This window comes from Colias philodice, chromosome 25 (genome assembly GCF_061535455.1).
Source record: "Colias philodice isolate Cphi_HAF_F1 chromosome 25, ilColPhil1 Martin Lab GWU primary, whole genome shotgun sequence".
Classification (NCBI taxonomy): domain Eukaryota; kingdom Metazoa; phylum Arthropoda; class Insecta; order Lepidoptera; family Pieridae; genus Colias; species Colias philodice.
This window is the reverse complement of record NC_143110.1, coordinates 8148169-8167708: the sequence shown is the minus strand read 5'-3', so window position 1 is coordinate 8167708 and position 19540 is coordinate 8148169. Positions and strand designations below refer to the sequence as shown.

General features: G+C 31.3%; 2 protein-coding genes across 4 annotated transcripts in view; one reads left to right on the top strand and one right to left on the bottom strand.

Moving 5' to 3' along the window:
- Positions 1-12177, bottom strand: part of nvy (CBFA2/RUNX1 partner transcriptional co-repressor nervy) — a 60772-nt gene extending 48595 nt beyond the window's left edge. Inside the window, exon 1 of the mRNA XM_089710922.1 lies at positions 11895-12177. The gene's annotated coding sequence lies outside the window, so the exon portion shown is untranslated. The remainder of the gene's footprint in view (positions 1-11894) is intronic.
- On the top strand, positions 7633-16039 carry LOC149477538 (uncharacterized). 3 transcript variants are annotated; one of them, XM_089710933.1, is made up of 2 exons: positions 7633-7671; positions 15364-16039. In XM_089710933.1, the coding sequence occupies exon 2, from the start codon at positions 15409-15411 to the stop codon at positions 16018-16020; it is 612 nt and encodes a 203-aa protein (XP_089567059.1). In that variant the 5' UTR covers positions 7633-7671; positions 15364-15408; the 3' UTR covers positions 16021-16039. The 3 variants fall into 3 exon arrangements, with proteins under 3 accessions (XP_089567059.1, XP_089567057.1, XP_089567058.1); XM_089710931.1 differs by lacking the exon at positions 7633-7671 and adding an exon at positions 13413-14184; XM_089710932.1 differs by lacking the exon at positions 7633-7671 and adding an exon at positions 14711-14884.
- Positions 16040-19540: the final 3501 nt, after the last annotated feature.

Here is a 19540-nt window from a genome sequence, read left to right as displayed (position 1 = left end):
CTCGATTGCCTATAGACGTGTATATGATTAAGCTAATCATCTTCTTCGCATATAACATATCATCCATACATGAACATAATCAACAATCTAAAATAACATATAGGTACTTAAGTCCTTAAAATCCATAACCAAAAAAGCACACAGACAATACCCGCTCAACAGTCCACCTTTCGTATTGATAATTAAAACACAAAATTTCGATGTTTTTGATCGTCTTTGCCTCGTATAATGGAACTGTCTCTCGCACGCGCCGGCCGCAAACTTTGATTAAACGCGAAATAACGTGGGAACGGGCTGATGTTTTGGTAAACTATTTGAGTGTTTTTTGTTGGGGATTTCTATGGATTGTATACTCTACATGTATTCTAACTATTGGGGTTTACCTCGAAACTGTGAAGGAAAACATCGTGAGGATGCGACATGTCGAAGAATTAAAAGTTCGATGACGTGATGTATGCCAACCCTCGAAAAAATTATGTATTTCTGCGTAGCGAAATTAATTTTTGTATTTTTTATATTAATAACGATTAATGAGTGTTGCTAGCAAAATAATTTACAAAATCACCTTAGTGAGTGCCGCCGCTATTAAACATATATTTTGTACTTAAGTTTTTTTTTGCAAATTTTTTAACAGTTAACATACTTAGACAAGAGAAGGGTTCTCAAATCATTAAAATCCGTTCATCCGTTCTTGAGTGATAAGCGGTGTTACTAACAAGAGAGCTCGTTATCAAATGTCAGTCGCAAAGTACAAAGTTTTACCAACCAATCGGAGCGCGGTAATGTGCCGTGGGAAGCGTCAGGTGACAGACGAACAAAAAATAATCTTATATATAAAATTCTCGTGTCACAATGTTAGTCTGCATACTCCTCCGAAACGGGTGGACCGCTTCTCATGAAATTTTCTGTGCATATCGGGTAAGTCTGAGAATCGGCCCACATCTATTTTTCACATGTACCACGGGCGAAGCCGGGGCGGACCGCTAGTCTTATATATAAAATTCTCGTGTCACAATGTTAGTCTGCTGCATACTCCTCCGAAACGGGTGGACCGATTCTCATGAAATTTTCTGTGCATATCGGGTAAGTCTGAGAATCGGCCAACATCTATTTTTCATATGTACCACGGGCGAAGCCGGGGCGGACCGCTAGTAATAATATATAAATAAATTAAATAATCTGTCTATTAGGTTTCAAAATGCAGTTACAAGATAAGAAACAATACAAAGTATAATTTATACTCTATAATCTATACCTATTATTTATATTATGTATTCTATGATTAATATAAAGATTGAAAAGAACGAAATTTAATTGTAAGGTTTTAATTTTATTACTAGAAAATTGTTTCGCACGTGTATCAAAGCCACATCACATTAAATTATCATAAACAATTTTAATTATTCATCATCCTTTATCAGAGACTAGCTGTTGCCCGCGACTTCGTCCGCGATTACGTCGTTTTAGGTCATTCGTCGTTTAAAAAAAATACGTGACACTTTATTTTTGAATGTTCTTAATTGTCTCTTATAAAATTTAACTACATTAAAATTGAACACTCTGAAAATCTTAAAATCGGAGAAAATTGAAAATCTGAGGAAAACATGAAGGAATGTGATTTAAATTCTACATTACTTAGTATTTCAAATAATAATCTAAATTAAATGTAGATTAACAGTTTGAGCGCACCGTTATAGAATATGTACCTAAGTATTAAATTACGTTAGTTTACATAGTAACAAAACAAAAACACGATGACTTTCTTTCGCGCTCGGTACCACAAACTAAGCATGTTAATGGTACGTGGCCCGCGTCACTTGACCCCCAGCGAGTTCCCCTCCTTTGCTATGCGAAAATACATTCGTCGCCCTGCTGTAGGAAAAATTGTAATACTGTGGCCTGGGCGTTATACACGCCCAGGGAGTTCCTGAGTGCCGATAGACATTTATAACAATCTTATATTAATATCACCATCTTGAGGAAAAGCTTCTAATGTCGATTTAAAACTGCATACATACGAATTAACCTGATGAAACATGTTCTAAAATTGTGAAATGAGTTCAGTTTTAAATTCGAGAAATATTGATAATTCTTGTATTCGACTATTCGTTGTAGTCGAATACAAAATATATTTAAAGAAACTTAGGTTGGCCTTTAGGCAAAAGGGATCCTATCAAATGGTAAACTTGACCTTGTATCTTAAAAGTAAGCATGAAAGGACCTTCTGATAATTGTTGAGCACCAAAGGATCATTTGAAACGCACTACTATAAGAGCGAATATTGTCTAAGAACTGTTTAGATTGCACGTCATGTTCCTCTAAAAGTAGTGATTTCAAAGGTTCCGGTGTATCTTCAAACGAAAGCCGACTCCTTACTCCACTTTAAAGCATTACAAAAATAACATACTACGTTAATATCGCCTATACAGAAGATGATCTGTAATCAATTGTGAGGTTATAAGAAAACCCACTTTTATATTTGTCGGACCCCACCACCGAATTCGTAGATTGATCTTCTATGTTTACCTCTAAGTCATTAAGACTATGCGAAATCTGTCTGCAGTAAGAGGGGCCTCTCGCTATTCGTCCGTTTCCAGAGACCGAATAGTTTCAATTCTTAATCTTTCATTAAACAAACTTAATAATCGTTTTTGTCTCAATTAATTGTAATATTCGCGTCCCTACTCTAGTCATTGCTTATGCTCATGTTCATCTTCAAGAGATCGAATAATATTATGGTGCACCCTATCATTTGTCAAACGGTCTTCATATTGAGTAAAAGTTTCAGATTCTCGAGATAAAATGTGACGGCCGTGATCAGCTGTGAGACGTTATACCCTCTCAGTGAAGGTTTCGGTCTCACGGGATAGTACATGCCGTTCGCGGTCAGCTGTGAGCCGCAATTCTCGTTGTGAAGCGGTTTCAGGTTCTCGGCATAACACGTGTTGTTTTCGGCCTAGAGTATACCTCTAACGATTCTTGAGAACTCTTATTTCTCATTTTCTTAGCTTTGCTCGAATTTCGAGATAAAGATTTTTTAGGTGGCACTGATGCATGAAAATAAAAATTGAGTTAAAACGGACTGAGAGTGTTATAGACAAATATAATCAGAAAGCTTCGAACTCCTAAGCTATCGGAAGTTACACGTGTTATTGTGAGTCAACCATAAAAGATAGACATTTATGATGTCGGGAGATATTTTTTATATAATAAGGAGAACATTTCTTTCTGAATACATGATTTCTGTGTAGCTTTAACCATTAAGGTTGCACACGCGACGAAAGCTTAAAAATGGAGTTACTGCTCTGCTCAGGAATATGAAAAATAATTGTACCAAGTTTCGTTTAAATCCGTCGAGTAGTTTTTGTTTCTATACCGGTTATACGGACAAAAATTTTACTGTTTGCTTCTTTGGCATCAGTGTCGATCCCTAATCACCCCGTGATAGTTATTTAGGAAATATATTTCATGTACAGATTTAATATACCTAAGTATACATAATATATTTAGATTCCAATTTCCATGTAACGTTAAATTCGACTATACAATAACTAACAGACAACGCAGGTTACTCTCGTTTCCGTAAGTTGAGGCGGCTACATATTCGGTCCTCATAACATCACTTTTAGTGAACGAAACGACAGCGCGGTTTAATTCGATGCCAACACCATCAGAAAAAAGGAAATATTTTTAATTGTGAAAAAATATTATGATTTACACTATTTTAATATAAAATATATGGCTGTGAGTGTGTAAAAATAAATCCAGCTAGTTTCACATCACACTTATGTTTATAATTAGCTATACGACATGAAAATATACATATTAATTACCAAGCAATAATCATACAGGTAAATACTGAACAAAAGTATTAACAGTCAAAGTTTATTTTTACTAACATTTAACAACACCCATGTAAATGATGAAGAAATGATAATTATCAACGAACTAACCTTTTCTATAATACTTAACACAGCACATTTTTTAAATTATCTTGCTCAACTCTGCTCAAAAATTTGAGGGTTTTGTTGGAACTGTAATGTGTCAAAACTATGATATATCTAAACTACGATACAACTTGCATGCGGAAATGCTCATTACAATCAGTGAATTTAAAGAATAACTAACAACAACTATTCAATTTTATTGAGCTGATGAATATCTTTTGCCTGGAAGAGATCACCGCCGCCTAATAAATATACTGTGTTTTCTTATAAAATCGTAACATAATTTCTTTTATCTACTAAATTTTAATAAATAAGTTCTTTTTGTTATTTTTATCTAAAAATGATCTTGAGCTTATATTAGGCAAAAGTATACATTAACTTTTTATAATTTCAGGACCGCACCTTAAATGGGGTGCTCGGAAAATATGCCTACGGATTATTAATAGAGAAATGATACCTACACAACAAAGTTATGTTGGTTCCATTTTATTTATAAAAAATAATGAAAATGGGCAAATATAAAACATATTATGTAAAATGATTAAAAATAAATAAATGAAGCAACTACGATTCAAAGAAAACATCTTTTTCAGTGTGAAAATGCTCTAAGCAATCCTGGATGATGAGTAGGTATAATATCATGTACTCTCATCCCAGTACGGTCGGTACCTCGATAGCCATAACGATAAATATTATAATCAGATAACAGCAAAGTCAGAATAAAAATCATAACTTGTACAGTTGTGAGTGCAAAATTTATGTTTCATTTGGCAATAACATTTTTTTCGGTACTAAAACGTAGTAGTTTGATATGTGGTTGGCTGCCCCTCCTCTCCTTCCTGAAAAATATCCTCCAAAATTACCCGAGATACTTCCAATGATTGAACCATACGTTGGACATTAACTTCAGTCAAAAATTGACGAAGCGGATGATTACTAATTTCCACTTAATCCTTGCTGCCACTATCTTCATCATCAAATCATCAATTTTCAAGTATTGTTGTAAAATTGTCAGCAGAAATAGTCTTCCAAAGGCGATATAATTTTATGAACATTGAATCTGTAAATAAAAAATCAAACGTTAATAATTGTAAATCAATAAAAAAAGCTACTTACATATAAAATTTTATAACAAACTACTGTTCCCAACGCACCTCAAAATCTTGTAAAAGTCAAAAAGAATTCATCATTTTATTATTTCATTCTAAAAGTGTAATATAAAACCATTATAAAACCAATAAAAAACATGAATTGCTATCATTATAAAAATAAATACCTATAAAAGTAACAACTTACCTTTTGTGGGAACGCATGGTGAAAATTCACAAAACACGAAGATTGAATTTGATATTTTTGGTTTTATGACATTTATTTTAATTTTATTTATTTATTTATTCAAATGCTTTATAAATATAAATTTATAAATAATAAATTTATAAAGAATAGAAACATTCGATCACGAAATTATGTGGGTTCGAGTCCCGCCTCGTGATCGAATTTTTTCTTTTCTTTATAAATTTATAAAACACGAAGATTAAAAATGTAACCAATGAACACAATCAATATTAGATTAATTGTAATGGTGTCTAGTTTGACTTAAAATAATAAACATCTACCCTCACTTTTAAAAATGTAGTATATTCACACGAAATATAAGCGCACCTTATAGGGAAGGGAAGATATGGGTTAAAGAGTTAAATAAATAACATGATTATATATTTAAATTATTAATTTTCAACAGTTGTTCAGTAGTGATAACATGTAAATTGATTTGATTTTTACGAAATCTCATAGATGGCGCTGTTTCAAATTTGTCTTTATTATACTACTAAATTCATTAAACTGTTTCTCTGCCCAAATTACGTAAATGACATAGTTTTTATTTTGTAAAGCTAGATAATAGCATGGCTTACTCGAAACCAACATTTAAACATGAGTCTTTAGATTGTACGCTGTCGTAGTACACGGAATATGTAAGAAAAATAAAGGTTCACAGCTCCTCCCGCGAAGGTGATATCATGATAATATGTTTAAACTATCCTCACCCGACCTCTTAGGAATATTCATGCAAAATTTGAAGTAAATCTATGCAGTACTTTCTGAGATTAGCCCGGAAATACATACAGACAAACAGACAAACAGACAAACCGACAAACAGACAAAAATTCTAAAAACTATATTTTTGGCTTCTATATCGATTATAGATCATGGATCAAGTATTCTTTAAAAAAAATATTCAATGTACAGTTTTGACTTTCCTACGATTTTATTATATGTATAGATTCCATGCAATCTTTATCACACATCGATATCAATATTAAACTCGAATTGTGTTTTCTAAAATATATTTTCATACCAAACAATAAAAACTTTATAATTAAACAAAAAAGAACAATCAGGACAACTCCTAAGGCAGGATTCTAGAAAAAATCCATTTATTTGTACAATAAGATTTTCGTAAAGGAAAAAAGATGCCTCAGTTTTTATCTATCTTTATCTAAAAAAATTTGCCCCATAGGCCATACCCCATGCCCCATTGCCCAACGAACATATCGCACCCTTTAGCCCAGTGGTTTTATCTCAGCAGCCCGCAGGTCGTGCATTAATTACTTCAACAATTCGGTACACAATTTATCTGCTGCGGGCAAGCTAGCCCGCATACGGGGTACGGTGCGCAGAAAAGTGTTTTAAAAAAAATTAATATACTGTTTCGTTCGGTTTATTTTGTACGTTTTTTGTCGTGTTTCTGTGTTCAATATTTTGTTCGTTTCATTTTTACATTTCTAAACAAGAGTGTTTTAACATTACATAATTTAATTTTCATGCAGTTGCATTTTTCATTAAATATATTGATTAAGAATAACAAAAACGTATCACATGTTTTATTGTTAATGAACTCAAATTATTTACAGGAAATCAACCAGACTCTACGACCATACTATACAAACGTTTTTTAAAGTTATAAAACTAAAACTACCCAAATTTTAAGGATTAAATAAGTACTATTTATATACCTATTTCATTTTATCCTAGTATTAAATAATAAATATAAAGAAAAGTAACTCTTCTTCGCGATTATAAAAAAGCTAAAAAATATATTTTGTACTTACTAAAATTTATATACCAAACACGTCATGTAGTAAATTATTATGTAGTTATAACTACATAATAATTTATTTGAATAATAAAGATTGTAAACACTCCTTTCTTTACTCTTTTGTACAAATAATGTATTTAAAGTAAGTAAATTAAAAAGGTTTCATTTAATTTACCAAATGCTTTTTTGCTGTCTCTACACGCCCGCATCGGAGATATAGGCTAGGGTCGGTGTTTGGTACAATTTTATCTCAGTTTGTACACACTCCATATCTTCTGACCGTATGCAATTCTGCGATTTTACTAGCTATTTCACGCGGGAGTTTCACCACTTACGGTTTATCGTGGATTTAACCTATTTGGAAAAGGTTGCTTATATGCCTGTTATGTTATATAATTTATCATATATTGGCATGGCAAATGATTTTATGCGAAAAGAAACGAATTTGAAGATATAAAAAATTACGTCCTACTGAATAGGAGTACCTTAGGAATACATACACACAAAATAAATACATTTAATTCGGTAAATCCATTTGGAGGCCTTTATAAACATTGTGACACGATAAATTAGAATTATTTTTTAACAGAAGATGTAGATACTACTTATTTCCTATAAGTATTATAAGTACATGTGTAAAATATCATAAGAGTTTTTCATGCATGTTATATAATATATCTATAAATGTACCTATGTTTATCTTCACCTATCCCTGAACAGATTTCAATAAATATTGCCATTGGATTGAGAGTCCTCAATCAAATATGAAAATCGTAAATAGAAAACGTGAACTCGGCTCTATTTATTGACTTATCACTTATTCCATGTTTTATTTATATTGAAATTTTATATAATATATTATATATATATATATATATATATATATATATATATATATATATATATATATAAATTTACATATATATATAATATATATTATATAAATTAATAAAAAATAATAATAAATAATTATTAATTATTTTTATATATTATACATTATATTATATTATGATTTCATTGTTAAGTAGAAAACTAAGGACTTGTACTCTAACATTATCGCCCAGAAATTAAGCTTTCGTCGTGCAAATCCAGCTTTAAGCTATTTGATATTTTTTTTGTTATTACCCAAACACTCAATAAGGATAGTTTAAAGTTAATTTCAGTGTATACATATTACATATTATGTAAGGGTAACAATAAATATTTAATTGTTATTTTTGCTTGCATTGTACAATAAAGAGCTTTTTATTTATTTTTTTTTTTTTATGTCAGAGCAAGCAAAGGAGCAGATGGGCCACCTGATGTTAAGTGGTCACCACCGCCCATAAACACTTGTAACACTAGGAGTGTTACAGGTGCTTTGCCGGCCTTTTATGGACAAATATATTTTAATAAATGACATCAAAAAAGCAGATCTTGACGTTTAATAAAAAATTTAAAATAATATGTAATGTAGCTAATAAATAATTTAATTAAATAAAAAATAATGTTATTACATTAGACATCTAATAATAACGATTTGTTGTATCAAATGAGGCGCCATCTTGTTTCAGCTGAAACAACAAATGGCGCGCGCGCACAGTTTGACAAACAAAAATATTTCGCTTTGTCTTTGAAACAGATGTGCTGTATTTATATCTGTTACTTGGGAAATTTCGTCAATTATTTAATTTTTTAAATCACATTTTCTAACAAAAAAAATATTACTTATCAAGCTTAGTATGGGATTAGATCGCGCCGTGTGTGAAAAATGTCCTGAAGATTTTTTTTTTATTCTTGTGTCAAAGTGGAATAGCAACTAGTAAAGCAGTCATAATCTACCTACATACAACATTTCAGCTAAATCAGTTTCCGCATGGACAAACAACAAACATACATACAAAATTATCGATTTATACATATAAATCGGTTTAATTTTAAAATCTTTCTATGAGACCATAGACTAAAAAAGTTGCAGGAAACATAAATTCTATTTCTATGTTAAAGAAGGGAAGTCAAAACCACAAATGGCATTCTTTATAATAGCAACCGCTAAACCAACGATATTCCTTCTATATTTGATACATGTTTAATGAAAGATAAACGAAGTATATTTTGTGGTATCAAATACGGCTGTCTAACGCTGAGTACCATCAGCTATTATTTTTTTATAACAAATAATTAAGAAAATACGCTACGAATTGATGAGTTCCGTAGTTTTTTGGGAATAAGTTCATAATATTATTGCCATATTCTTCCAGTTGTTTTTGTTTACTATTTCCAAGAATTATTACACCTAAACATTACAAAAAATATCATTTGAATTCTTACCCTTTTTTATTCCATTTTACTAATAAAATTTCTACCAATGAATTATCGAATAAATCAGTCATTTTCTTGTAACTATGGTATTTTGGCGCCCGTATTTGAGCCTTTGAGTGATAGATCTTTCTCGACCCCTAGCCAGGCTGTTTGTAAGGCTTTAGATTAGAATATATTCTGAATTCAAATCTCAGCATAATATAATGCTCTGTCTACACGCACTAAATTCTTGTCTTGTTTATTACAAAGAGCTAATGTTTATAAAATAATTTACCAAAATGTTAAATTGTAAAATAGAATAAATATTTTATTTGATTTGGATGCGCCCAATATATTATGAAGGATGAACAAAATAATCTGCAAGTATTAATATAATGAGGAAGTAAATTTTATGAGTTTGCGATAAGCGGCTAGTAATTTATAATTTTTAACACGGTATATTTTTAGCAATAATTTCTATTTATATCAATACTAGGTTTCCGTCCGCGGCTTCGCCGCGCAGTCAAAGAAAAACCCGCATAATTCCTGTTCCCGTGGGATTTTCGGGATTGCGTCATTTTCCCGGGATAAAAAGTAGCCTATGTCCTTTCTCGGGTATCAAAATATCTCCATACCAAATTTCATGAAAATTGGTTTAGTAGTTTAGGCGTGATTGAGTAACAGACAGACAGACAGAGTTACTTTCGCATTTATAATATTAAGTATGGCAAAGTATGGCAATATATAATTCATAATTAAATATATGCTTAAATCAACAATTTACAAACACGCAGCCCTAACCTGAACTGGCCTTATTATAGGCAGCCCTATCGCAGCACAGGTGTGCCCGCAGCGAGAAAATTGTTTCTAACATCCAATATATGAGTCCGATTTTTCTTTCGCTATTTACAAAAGTATTTAAATAAGTTGTAAATGCGTTGTTATAAGGTAATTTTACATTGTAGGTGTAACATAAGCAAGGATCGAGGTCTTTGAAAAGAAACGTAACGATTAATTTGTATTTCGAATTTTAAATTTAGAGCTTGAAGATGTTAGGTATAAACTGCGATTCTATAATTTGCTCTATAACCCATAAGACAAATTATAGACCATAGACAAATACAGTTTACAATTTTTAACCCTTTTTTGCGGCACCTGAATAAAAATAGAAAATTTTATTTACTCTTGAAGATATTGCGTTTGTGAATGTTTCTTTATCACATAAAAACTACTCAATCAGTTTGTAAAAATCTTAAGATATTTAAAGCTTCAATACGAATACGCTGGTAACTAAAATAAATTCAATTTAGAATACGTAATACCCGCATATGAGGAATACCCGCATGAAAACAATTGAGTTGAACAATTCGTATATGCTTATACACATCAACCAGCATTTGCTGAGCTGTCTTTGACACAAATATTTTTTAAACTTATCTCGTTTTAATATTATTGGTTAATTTCTGACAATGGTGTTCATGTTTATTCATGAATGCCCGCGTTAAATGTTATCTTATTGAAGACTCTTGAGCTTTCATAGGATTTTCAAATAACTTAACTACTTAGAACTGAAAAAATTATCTGTTAATATTGGTCAAGTCCTTTAGAAGATAATCCATGGGGGAAAAATCATCCACGAAGTTAAAAATTTAAAGCTAAATAATTGGCGTAGAATTAAACAAAGTTACATTTTTTTTAAATATCCATATTAAAGTACATAAGGAGCCATTAAAAATATTATAACCTATATGAAAAATAATAAGAAAACCCATATTCTACGTGTTAGGTTTAATGACGGCCTGGCACAGCTGTGGGCCCAGGTGCCGTCTATATCACATGAAATGTAATAACATTTTATTTATTCCCGCCAATACTATACAGCCCACGTGATATTAAACATCTGACAGATTTATTTTTTAATTTCTAGGCAAAGGGTGCAATAATATACAGCCGGGTGGTATTGGATTTTGGGTCGAATAATATTGATATCCGAAATATAGATGTTTAAGTATAACGATAAAAAATATTAAGGTTTAGAGATATAACTATATTTATAAATAAATTACTTATCTGTATATAGCTTGTACGTTATAATAATATCTGTAACTGTAAGTACGTACTTACAGTTACAGATATTATTATTATAAGGTACGTACCTTATATTATAATCTTTAATTGATTTGCTTCAATTGGTTCCTGTAGGCTCTGTTAAATCATCCCTTTACATAATATGATTTCAAATATTTATTTACGTGTAAAAACACTTGTATAATTAATATTTGATATTTCACTACTCAAAAATAAAAACTTTTAAATATTTAATGAATTAGATTTGTTTACGTACTAATAGAAGTTTTAAGAATTATGCACAAGGCAATAAAATACAGAATATCATCAACATACAGTGCATACAGCCGCACTGCGTGCCTGAAATGCAACGTAAACCAATGTTTAATGTTTATATCTTTAGATCAAACGCATCATTCTATTATGTTTCTAAATAAATCACTAACATTATCTAAGAAATGCATTACAATTGTTATATCCATCTCTAACAAAACAACGCTTACCTTGACAATCCTCAAAATCGTTCACACCAAACACTTATAGATCACAAAAATGTTATCACAAAAAATATGCGGTTACAAGTTTCCGAACGCAACGCTGTCAGCGTGACGTAGAAAAGCGCGGGAAATTAGTGACGTCCGCTCGTCGAAGCGGCGGGCCGGCGACTGAGAGGGCGGGAACACGGCATGGTGGTTAGATTTTAATGAAAAGTCTTGTTGGGCGTCCTGTTTTTCAGTAAAGCTCGTTCAAGCCGGAGCTTTCGCAAGGCCTGTTGTTCACTCCTTTATTTCACACGTTAATTATCATTATTTAGTACTAGTTAACGTATTTTGCATTTTATTAACGGTTTCTTTTAAGAAGTTGGTTTTATCTTATATTTAGAGTATTAAATGTTGTTTTTAAGGAATTTTTCACTGGTAACTAGTTAAAAAAAATGCAAATTTCCGTTAAGCAACGTTAAATACATATAAAACTGAAATCTTTCAACTGATTGAAGTTTCATTCGTGATTTAGTTGCTCTTTTATATTTATGCTTTTAACCTTGCGTAGGCTTTAAATTTAAATGAATATAATAATATTTTAATAAACGCCCACCTTATTTCATTAACAAAGCAATAGGTATAATTATGTTACGATGTGAAATGATTTACTTAACAGTAAATTTAATATTCGGCTTAACGTTAATGTCATTAAACTATATTAGGTATATTATATTCAAAATTATAATAGTTGGCTCAGTGGTTAGTTGCTTCACTATTTCGATAAAAGCCGTCGTCTCGGTTCTCTTATTGTTAAAGTACTATTTGCAGTGACCTAGCTATTTGCAGTGACCTAGCTATTTGCAGTGACCTAGCCAAGCATTTTCAGTAGCCTTAAAAATATTTCCCGGTAAGGCAATTCGAATGCCTAACTACTAATATTTTTATTTCTCATATTTGGTAATTTCAATTAGTGCTAGATAGAACTTAAAATTAATTATTTTCCATATCTTTCTTCAGGTGAGATTTTAAACATTCATTCTCAATTCATTTTATTATATTAATTTCATCATCTTCATCAGGATAAAATTTAAGTAGGTATTAGCCGTAGTAAAAAACATCATTTTTTTAAATTTCTCGTCAATGTTAAAATATAACTGTACCTACTAATATAATACACACATTTCTCCATTATATATACCTTAAAATTAAGATAAGCAAGATTGTTTAACACCTGAGCGACGCACGCGTTCGCTGTGTACAGATGTACAAACATTCCGAACACTTGTGCACACAACTAAGTTTTGCGACTTAACAAACAGATAATATAAGCATAATCTGATGTTTTTACGTTATATACTTAGTCTAAGTTAATTCTTGAATGTTTTGTTGACCTATTTAAGTATCTACTCTTTGTATTTTTTTATGTAAAGAATGTAGTTAGATATTTTGCTATAAACCGTGAACTAAACTTCATTGAAGATTTGAGCAAATTTTTCAACTTATTATAGAGTAGCTAATGATTTTAATTTTACCGCGTTGTATTCATTAAAGACAACATTGTGATAGTATTGATGTTAAATTAAAAATCAAATAACAGAATTTTATATAAACAGAACAAGATAGAAAGGAAGAACTGCATTGTAGCGCAATTTCATTAGTAAATAATGTGCCGAATACGAAAGATTTCTAAATAACAGACCACAGGGCCCGCATGCAGGGAACCATTTTCATTTAGCCGATATGGCCCACATGCCAGGTGTGAGAGATTTCTTCCTTCTGTCTTTCTAATCCAACAAGCACGAATAAAATTGAATACCTAATGAAATAGTGTTTCAGTCCACTTTTGTATATCGACCGATTTATTTCATTGGTCGCTGGTCAATATCACGATCGGTATAAACAGCGGGGAATCCCTGCAGACGGTATATAACGGTCATACAATAATGTCATAATATAGACTGAATTTGATATTTAGTTCTATAGCATTACAGCACCATCTCTTGTAATTTCCATTGGTTGTTATCAGGCGCGAGGACTCACTATGCTTTTTACCGAACAAGTTAACGACTAATGAAACTGCGCCTTTAATCTCGTCCACTGTTAAAAATAGTTGAAATACGCCAGATTTTATGAAAACTTTCAAACGAAATAAAACATAACGCGGTCGTGTAATTAAAACAACATCAAGTCGACACTCGACACGCGCGATCGCATATGGCGCGCGGACGTGACGTCATGCGGCCATTTGCATTTTTTCCCGCCATTCGCCAAGCGCGGTATGCGTTCTGAAAGTGATTTTTCTAAATTGCAAGTAGGTTTTATAAGTAATTTTTTTATACTGTTTCACTATATAAGTAATAAATGGAAAGACAATATCAGCTATAGAAGCAATTTCAATTGAAATGAATTGAAAAATTATTGTTCCAATTAAGATCTGTAGATCGTAACTATAAAATTTTGTTAAAAATAACCCTATGTAATATAATCCTATGTATATAATAAACGTACCTATGTATTACACAAAATATAAATGTATGACATAGGTATACTACTAGAAATTTGGGACTAAATGCTATTAATAATATTACCTATGCATATAGGAAAATTTATTGACTACGGACCAGAAATTTTGTAATACGGTAAAAAGATCTTTAAATTGTATAGCAGATAGAGCAAGCGACAGAGTATGCATGCGGGTCTGTGCCGCAGTCCTCTTAACAACCTTGTTATTTTATTAGCTTCAAATAAATTGATGCTTAAATATTTGAATAGGTATCTGTGAACTAGAACGGGCTAAAACATGACTACCTTAAAGCAAAAGATAGATTCTTCTCCCGCCCAACGCTATATGAATATTTTCAAGCAAAAACAGGCGATATAACCAACTACATATTTTTCAATGAAATGCTACGAATCATTAATTATTATAATTGCATTATGTAAGAAAACAAGACTTATGATGGTAGTTTAAATGTTAGTAAAATTCAATAGAACTTAACATGGATAGAGTGGTGGGTAACTAATTGTTAAATTTATTATTATATAAGGGCTAGGGATAAAGATGCGCGTAGGGTAGTCGCGACTACATACGAGTGGATTGCCAATGGCAGGCGCGCGTGGGGTACCGTGCGCGTGAGCGTTCCTACCGGAGATCCCGGGATCCCCTCTTTACTTGCGCGGTAGTAGGCCACCGTGAGGTTTTAGTCAGTAGGAGTCTGACATAACCGTGCTGCTGCCCCCGAAGCAGTCGGTATTCATGATGAATTTCCTCACGTTAAAAAAAAAAAGGGATAAAGATAAAAAGTCAAGGATGGCTTGTTTCAATATTGCATGTATACAGGTGTGTCGTAACAATACTGAGATGATAGCTAATAAAATACATATTTTAGAAGAATTGTCTATAATATTATATCAACACCCTAAAGGAACTACGACACAGATAGAGGGAATTAATAATGATGATGTAATAATTAATTTTAATAACCCACAGGTTTCAATTATTTTCCTGATAACTCCAGTTTTCTCGCAATATGCTATGAACACTGGGATGAGAGCTGATGTCACTTTCGATGTTCGCAACGATAGATTTGACATGGGCGATCTCATACGCAAACAAAATAAATATTACGGAGGTCCAGCCATGGATCCACAATCGTCAGAAGAATATAGACGCAATTACGGACAAGATAGAGGCCAATTTCCCATATTTAGAAGAAGGGGAGACGACTCAAGCGAACATATACATAGACGTCAAAGGAACAAAAGCAGAATGACTAGAAAATCTAAATCACTGAGTAAAACGAGACAGCAGATGTTGAATGACATTAAAAGGGAAAGAGAGGCTCGATTAAATAACATTCTCAACGAAGCCTTATTAAGAATAAATTCAGCTAGACGAAATGAGGATTTCGCTTACCACGATGAAATGGTAAGCAATAGTGACAATGAAGAAGACTTTAACAGAAATCTTAATACATTTAAAGCTAATGTTAAAGAGAATTCGGGTAAATTGGAGGATGTTGAAGATATTTTAAGTAACTTAGTGAGTAAAGGCAGACGCAGCATGCCAGATCAAGACCAGAAGGTTTTATTGCATTATGCCTTTCCAGTAAATATGAGAGTTGAAGGATTTCTTCAGACACCTTGATACGTGGATATATTTTGTTTGTCTAATAAATTGGCTTTTTATTTAAATAAAAACAGTCTAAAAGCAATTTTTTTTATCTTATTATCCTTCTATAGCTCTCTATAGCTTCGTGTATGCTTCTAAGTATGTACTATCTTTACCGCACTCAAATAGGTAAAATATTTCAATTTTTTTTATTAAATGCAAAGACATAATATAGCAAAAAATTGTTAGCCGTTATAGCAGTTGTTTAAAATAGCTCTTTATTGTTTTCTATTCTAAGAGCGTTTTCACATTATCCGATCCGATATCGGATATCGGACGCCGATAGCCGATATCCGATATCGGATACAATTTGCCCTTTCACATTGTCCGATAAAATCGTTCCGATATCATCATGAGTGTTGCCAGAAATTTTAAGAGAAAACTAAACTAAATTGCCAGTTGATAAAAAAAGGTATAATTTAAAAAAATCAAATGTTATAAAATATCATACTGTTGTACATGTACATTAAAAATAACTACGATAAAGAAAAACAACTTCAAAAAAGAAAAGTAAAATGTAAAAAAAAAATTGATATCACAAATTACTGCATATTATTTAGATGTGCTATTTACTAAATAGTTTTGATATCGGTCATTTGTATAACATAATATACGTATGTTAACACATTATAAATTAAATAAATTTATATCAATACCTACTACAACCTAGTATTAGTTAATAGTTTTAGTAATACCATGGACGAATATAATTTATATTTGTCTATGGTAATACATATTAGTAAATACCTTTCAAAATCTATTAAATGTATTTTTAGCAAGACGTACCTAGTCATTTAGTCATTTTTTCACTACATACATTTATAAAAGTTCATGTAGTACCTATGATAAATTTATTAAGTGATACAATCTTTGTTCACATTTTCTTTTCTTTTTCTTATTACACTGTAATATCCTAAAATCTGTGCCTCCAGTGAATAAGGGAATAACTCAAAAACAGCACTTTTCAGGAGAGACAAAAAACTGTATATCAATACTAAATCTTTAGTAATTCAAAATTTTAAGCTTGTATGTGTAAGATATGATGTTAGACTATATTTTTACATAGGAACACATATTGTAACAACCCTATAAATATACTTTTTTCATGTTTTTTTGTAGTTGTGGCCTTATGAACGAGTACTTCATGGAATAACTCAATGTATTCACATAATTTTTTTTTTACTCTTTGCAATATAACGACTTATGCCCTTATGCACTATGTTCATAATCGCACAACACGACTTATATTATTGCCAGTTTTGGTTTTATAGAAATGATGTGACTTATTATGCTTGAAATTTGTGTACTTTATGACTCAATTGAGGCATTTTAGTGGAAAAACTATGCACGTAGCTTGAAAAACGAATGAAATCAACGGGTTTTTTTTCGTTATTAGATAATAAAAACAAAGCAACATTTAGGTATTTATGCATTTAACCCTAGAAGTCCAATCTACGTAAATTTGACGTATGAACTCTTCTATATTTACCATCGAATCGCTGCAAAATCCAGAACCAACTTATTAGCCGTCGAGACCTAGCAGTACATAGTTGGCTCATCCAGGTAAATTCCGCCATTTGGTTGTAAAGAGGATGTTGTGCGTCATTTTGACGTATAATTGGGCTTTTCGTAACTTTTAAGATTGTTTCAAATTTTTATTTTGTGATTTATTTGAATAATTTTTTTCCAAGTCACGTTTCACATGATATCTATAGTATTATACTATAGATTGTGTATAAAATGGGATCCAGACAACTTTTATACTAGGGCGAAAAACCTTCAATTTTAGTAAATGACGATTATTGTCCTCCGCTGGATTTGGACTTCAAGCAAGGGGATTGGGTGGCTGAAGATGTTGTCCGGAGTAAAACCGAATATGTTATGGGGTTTTGTTACCCATGTATAATGAAAGTCGTAGATTGTAAAATAAACGTTTAATCGATCTTTCAATAATACAGTATGTACTATGTTGTTAATGCTATACAATGTTTCACCAGTCACCACAATGAGCCTAGTCTGTACAGGTTAGCAGGAGACAATCATTGAGTATTGGTATTAAATACGTATCAACTGCGTATTGCGTTTTGCGTATTAACTATTGTCCTAGTGAAAATTAATTGTCGAATCAATTTAAAATTCGATCAAGTGCGTTTCGTTTCGTAAAATATAGATAATAAAAGTGGCAACGCCACAATGTCATGGTGGTATACATTGAGGATACAAGCACTATAAAGAGATAAGAGAAGACCGAAAACCATATTCCTGTATGTTCAGTATTAATACAGGAAAAGTTATAGGTGGTCAGTGGCGATTTTTTACGGCATGATATAGAATTTTAACAATGTCTATATCATATAATATCAATATAATGTAGATAAATAAAGAAAATACAATGAGCCGCAAAGATTTTATGCAAAATTAAGCACAGATTTGAAGGTGCCTTGGATGCAAATACGACTTGTGGCACGCACTTTGAAGAGACTCTACGTGACAATAGCCCAATTTTTTCAAAATATGTGGTACCAGAGTATCCATAAAATGTTTACGAAAATGCAGGACCAAAGAAGTATCGATATTGCGGATTTTTTTCCTATAAAAAAGGCAAATTACCAAAGCACAGTAGCTAAAACGCTATATGCGGAGAAAACAATATTCATAATTAATAATTATTGTCAAGCCTGGTTATAAATACTTTTTTTTTATGCGACTATTATAGACTATAATATTATTGTCTTGATTATTGTAGTTAGATAATTTAAAAAAAAAATTAAAAACGAGTTTTTTTTTAAAAACTTACCCAATTATTTAAGAAGAAAATATAAGTTTAACATTTTTGTTGGCTTTTTTTAGATGATTCAATTATCGTTCTGTATTTATATAAACAAAGAGTATAATATCATTAAATGCACTTAATGTGTTAACTGTATTTTTAATATCTATTGCAAAAAATAGTTAATTTCCGTAGAAATATAAGTATACAGAAATAATATTGTCACTCGTTCAAATATATTTGTAATATGATTGTTGTAATATTTTCCTGTAAGTAAAGATACATAAATTATTTAACTGTCATAAACAATTATTTTAGAATTAAGAGTTTTCAAACTTTGTATTCTTTGTTGTAAATTCAAAATAAAAATAAAATCGGTGTGAAATCTCCTCCTTTTTTTGAAGTCGGTTAAAAACAAAGCACTCAATGACAACAATACAACAAACAGCACAACCAACATCCGAGTAGGAGGAGGAGCGAGGCAGAATGAGATAAAATAAAGATGATAGACACTAATGTTTTCGAAGATAGATATTTGAATTTAAGAACGAAATATATTTTTGTTTACTTCAGTTCAGCCAATTGCCGTATATTTTAATACGGCAAATAAAAATACCTGCCGTATAAATCGTATTTTAAATGCCTATAAATACTTAAATGTGTGTTTTCTTAATAAAAAAAGGTTTCTTTTAATAGAAAGGGTTTTAGGTTAAAAGCAAATAATTT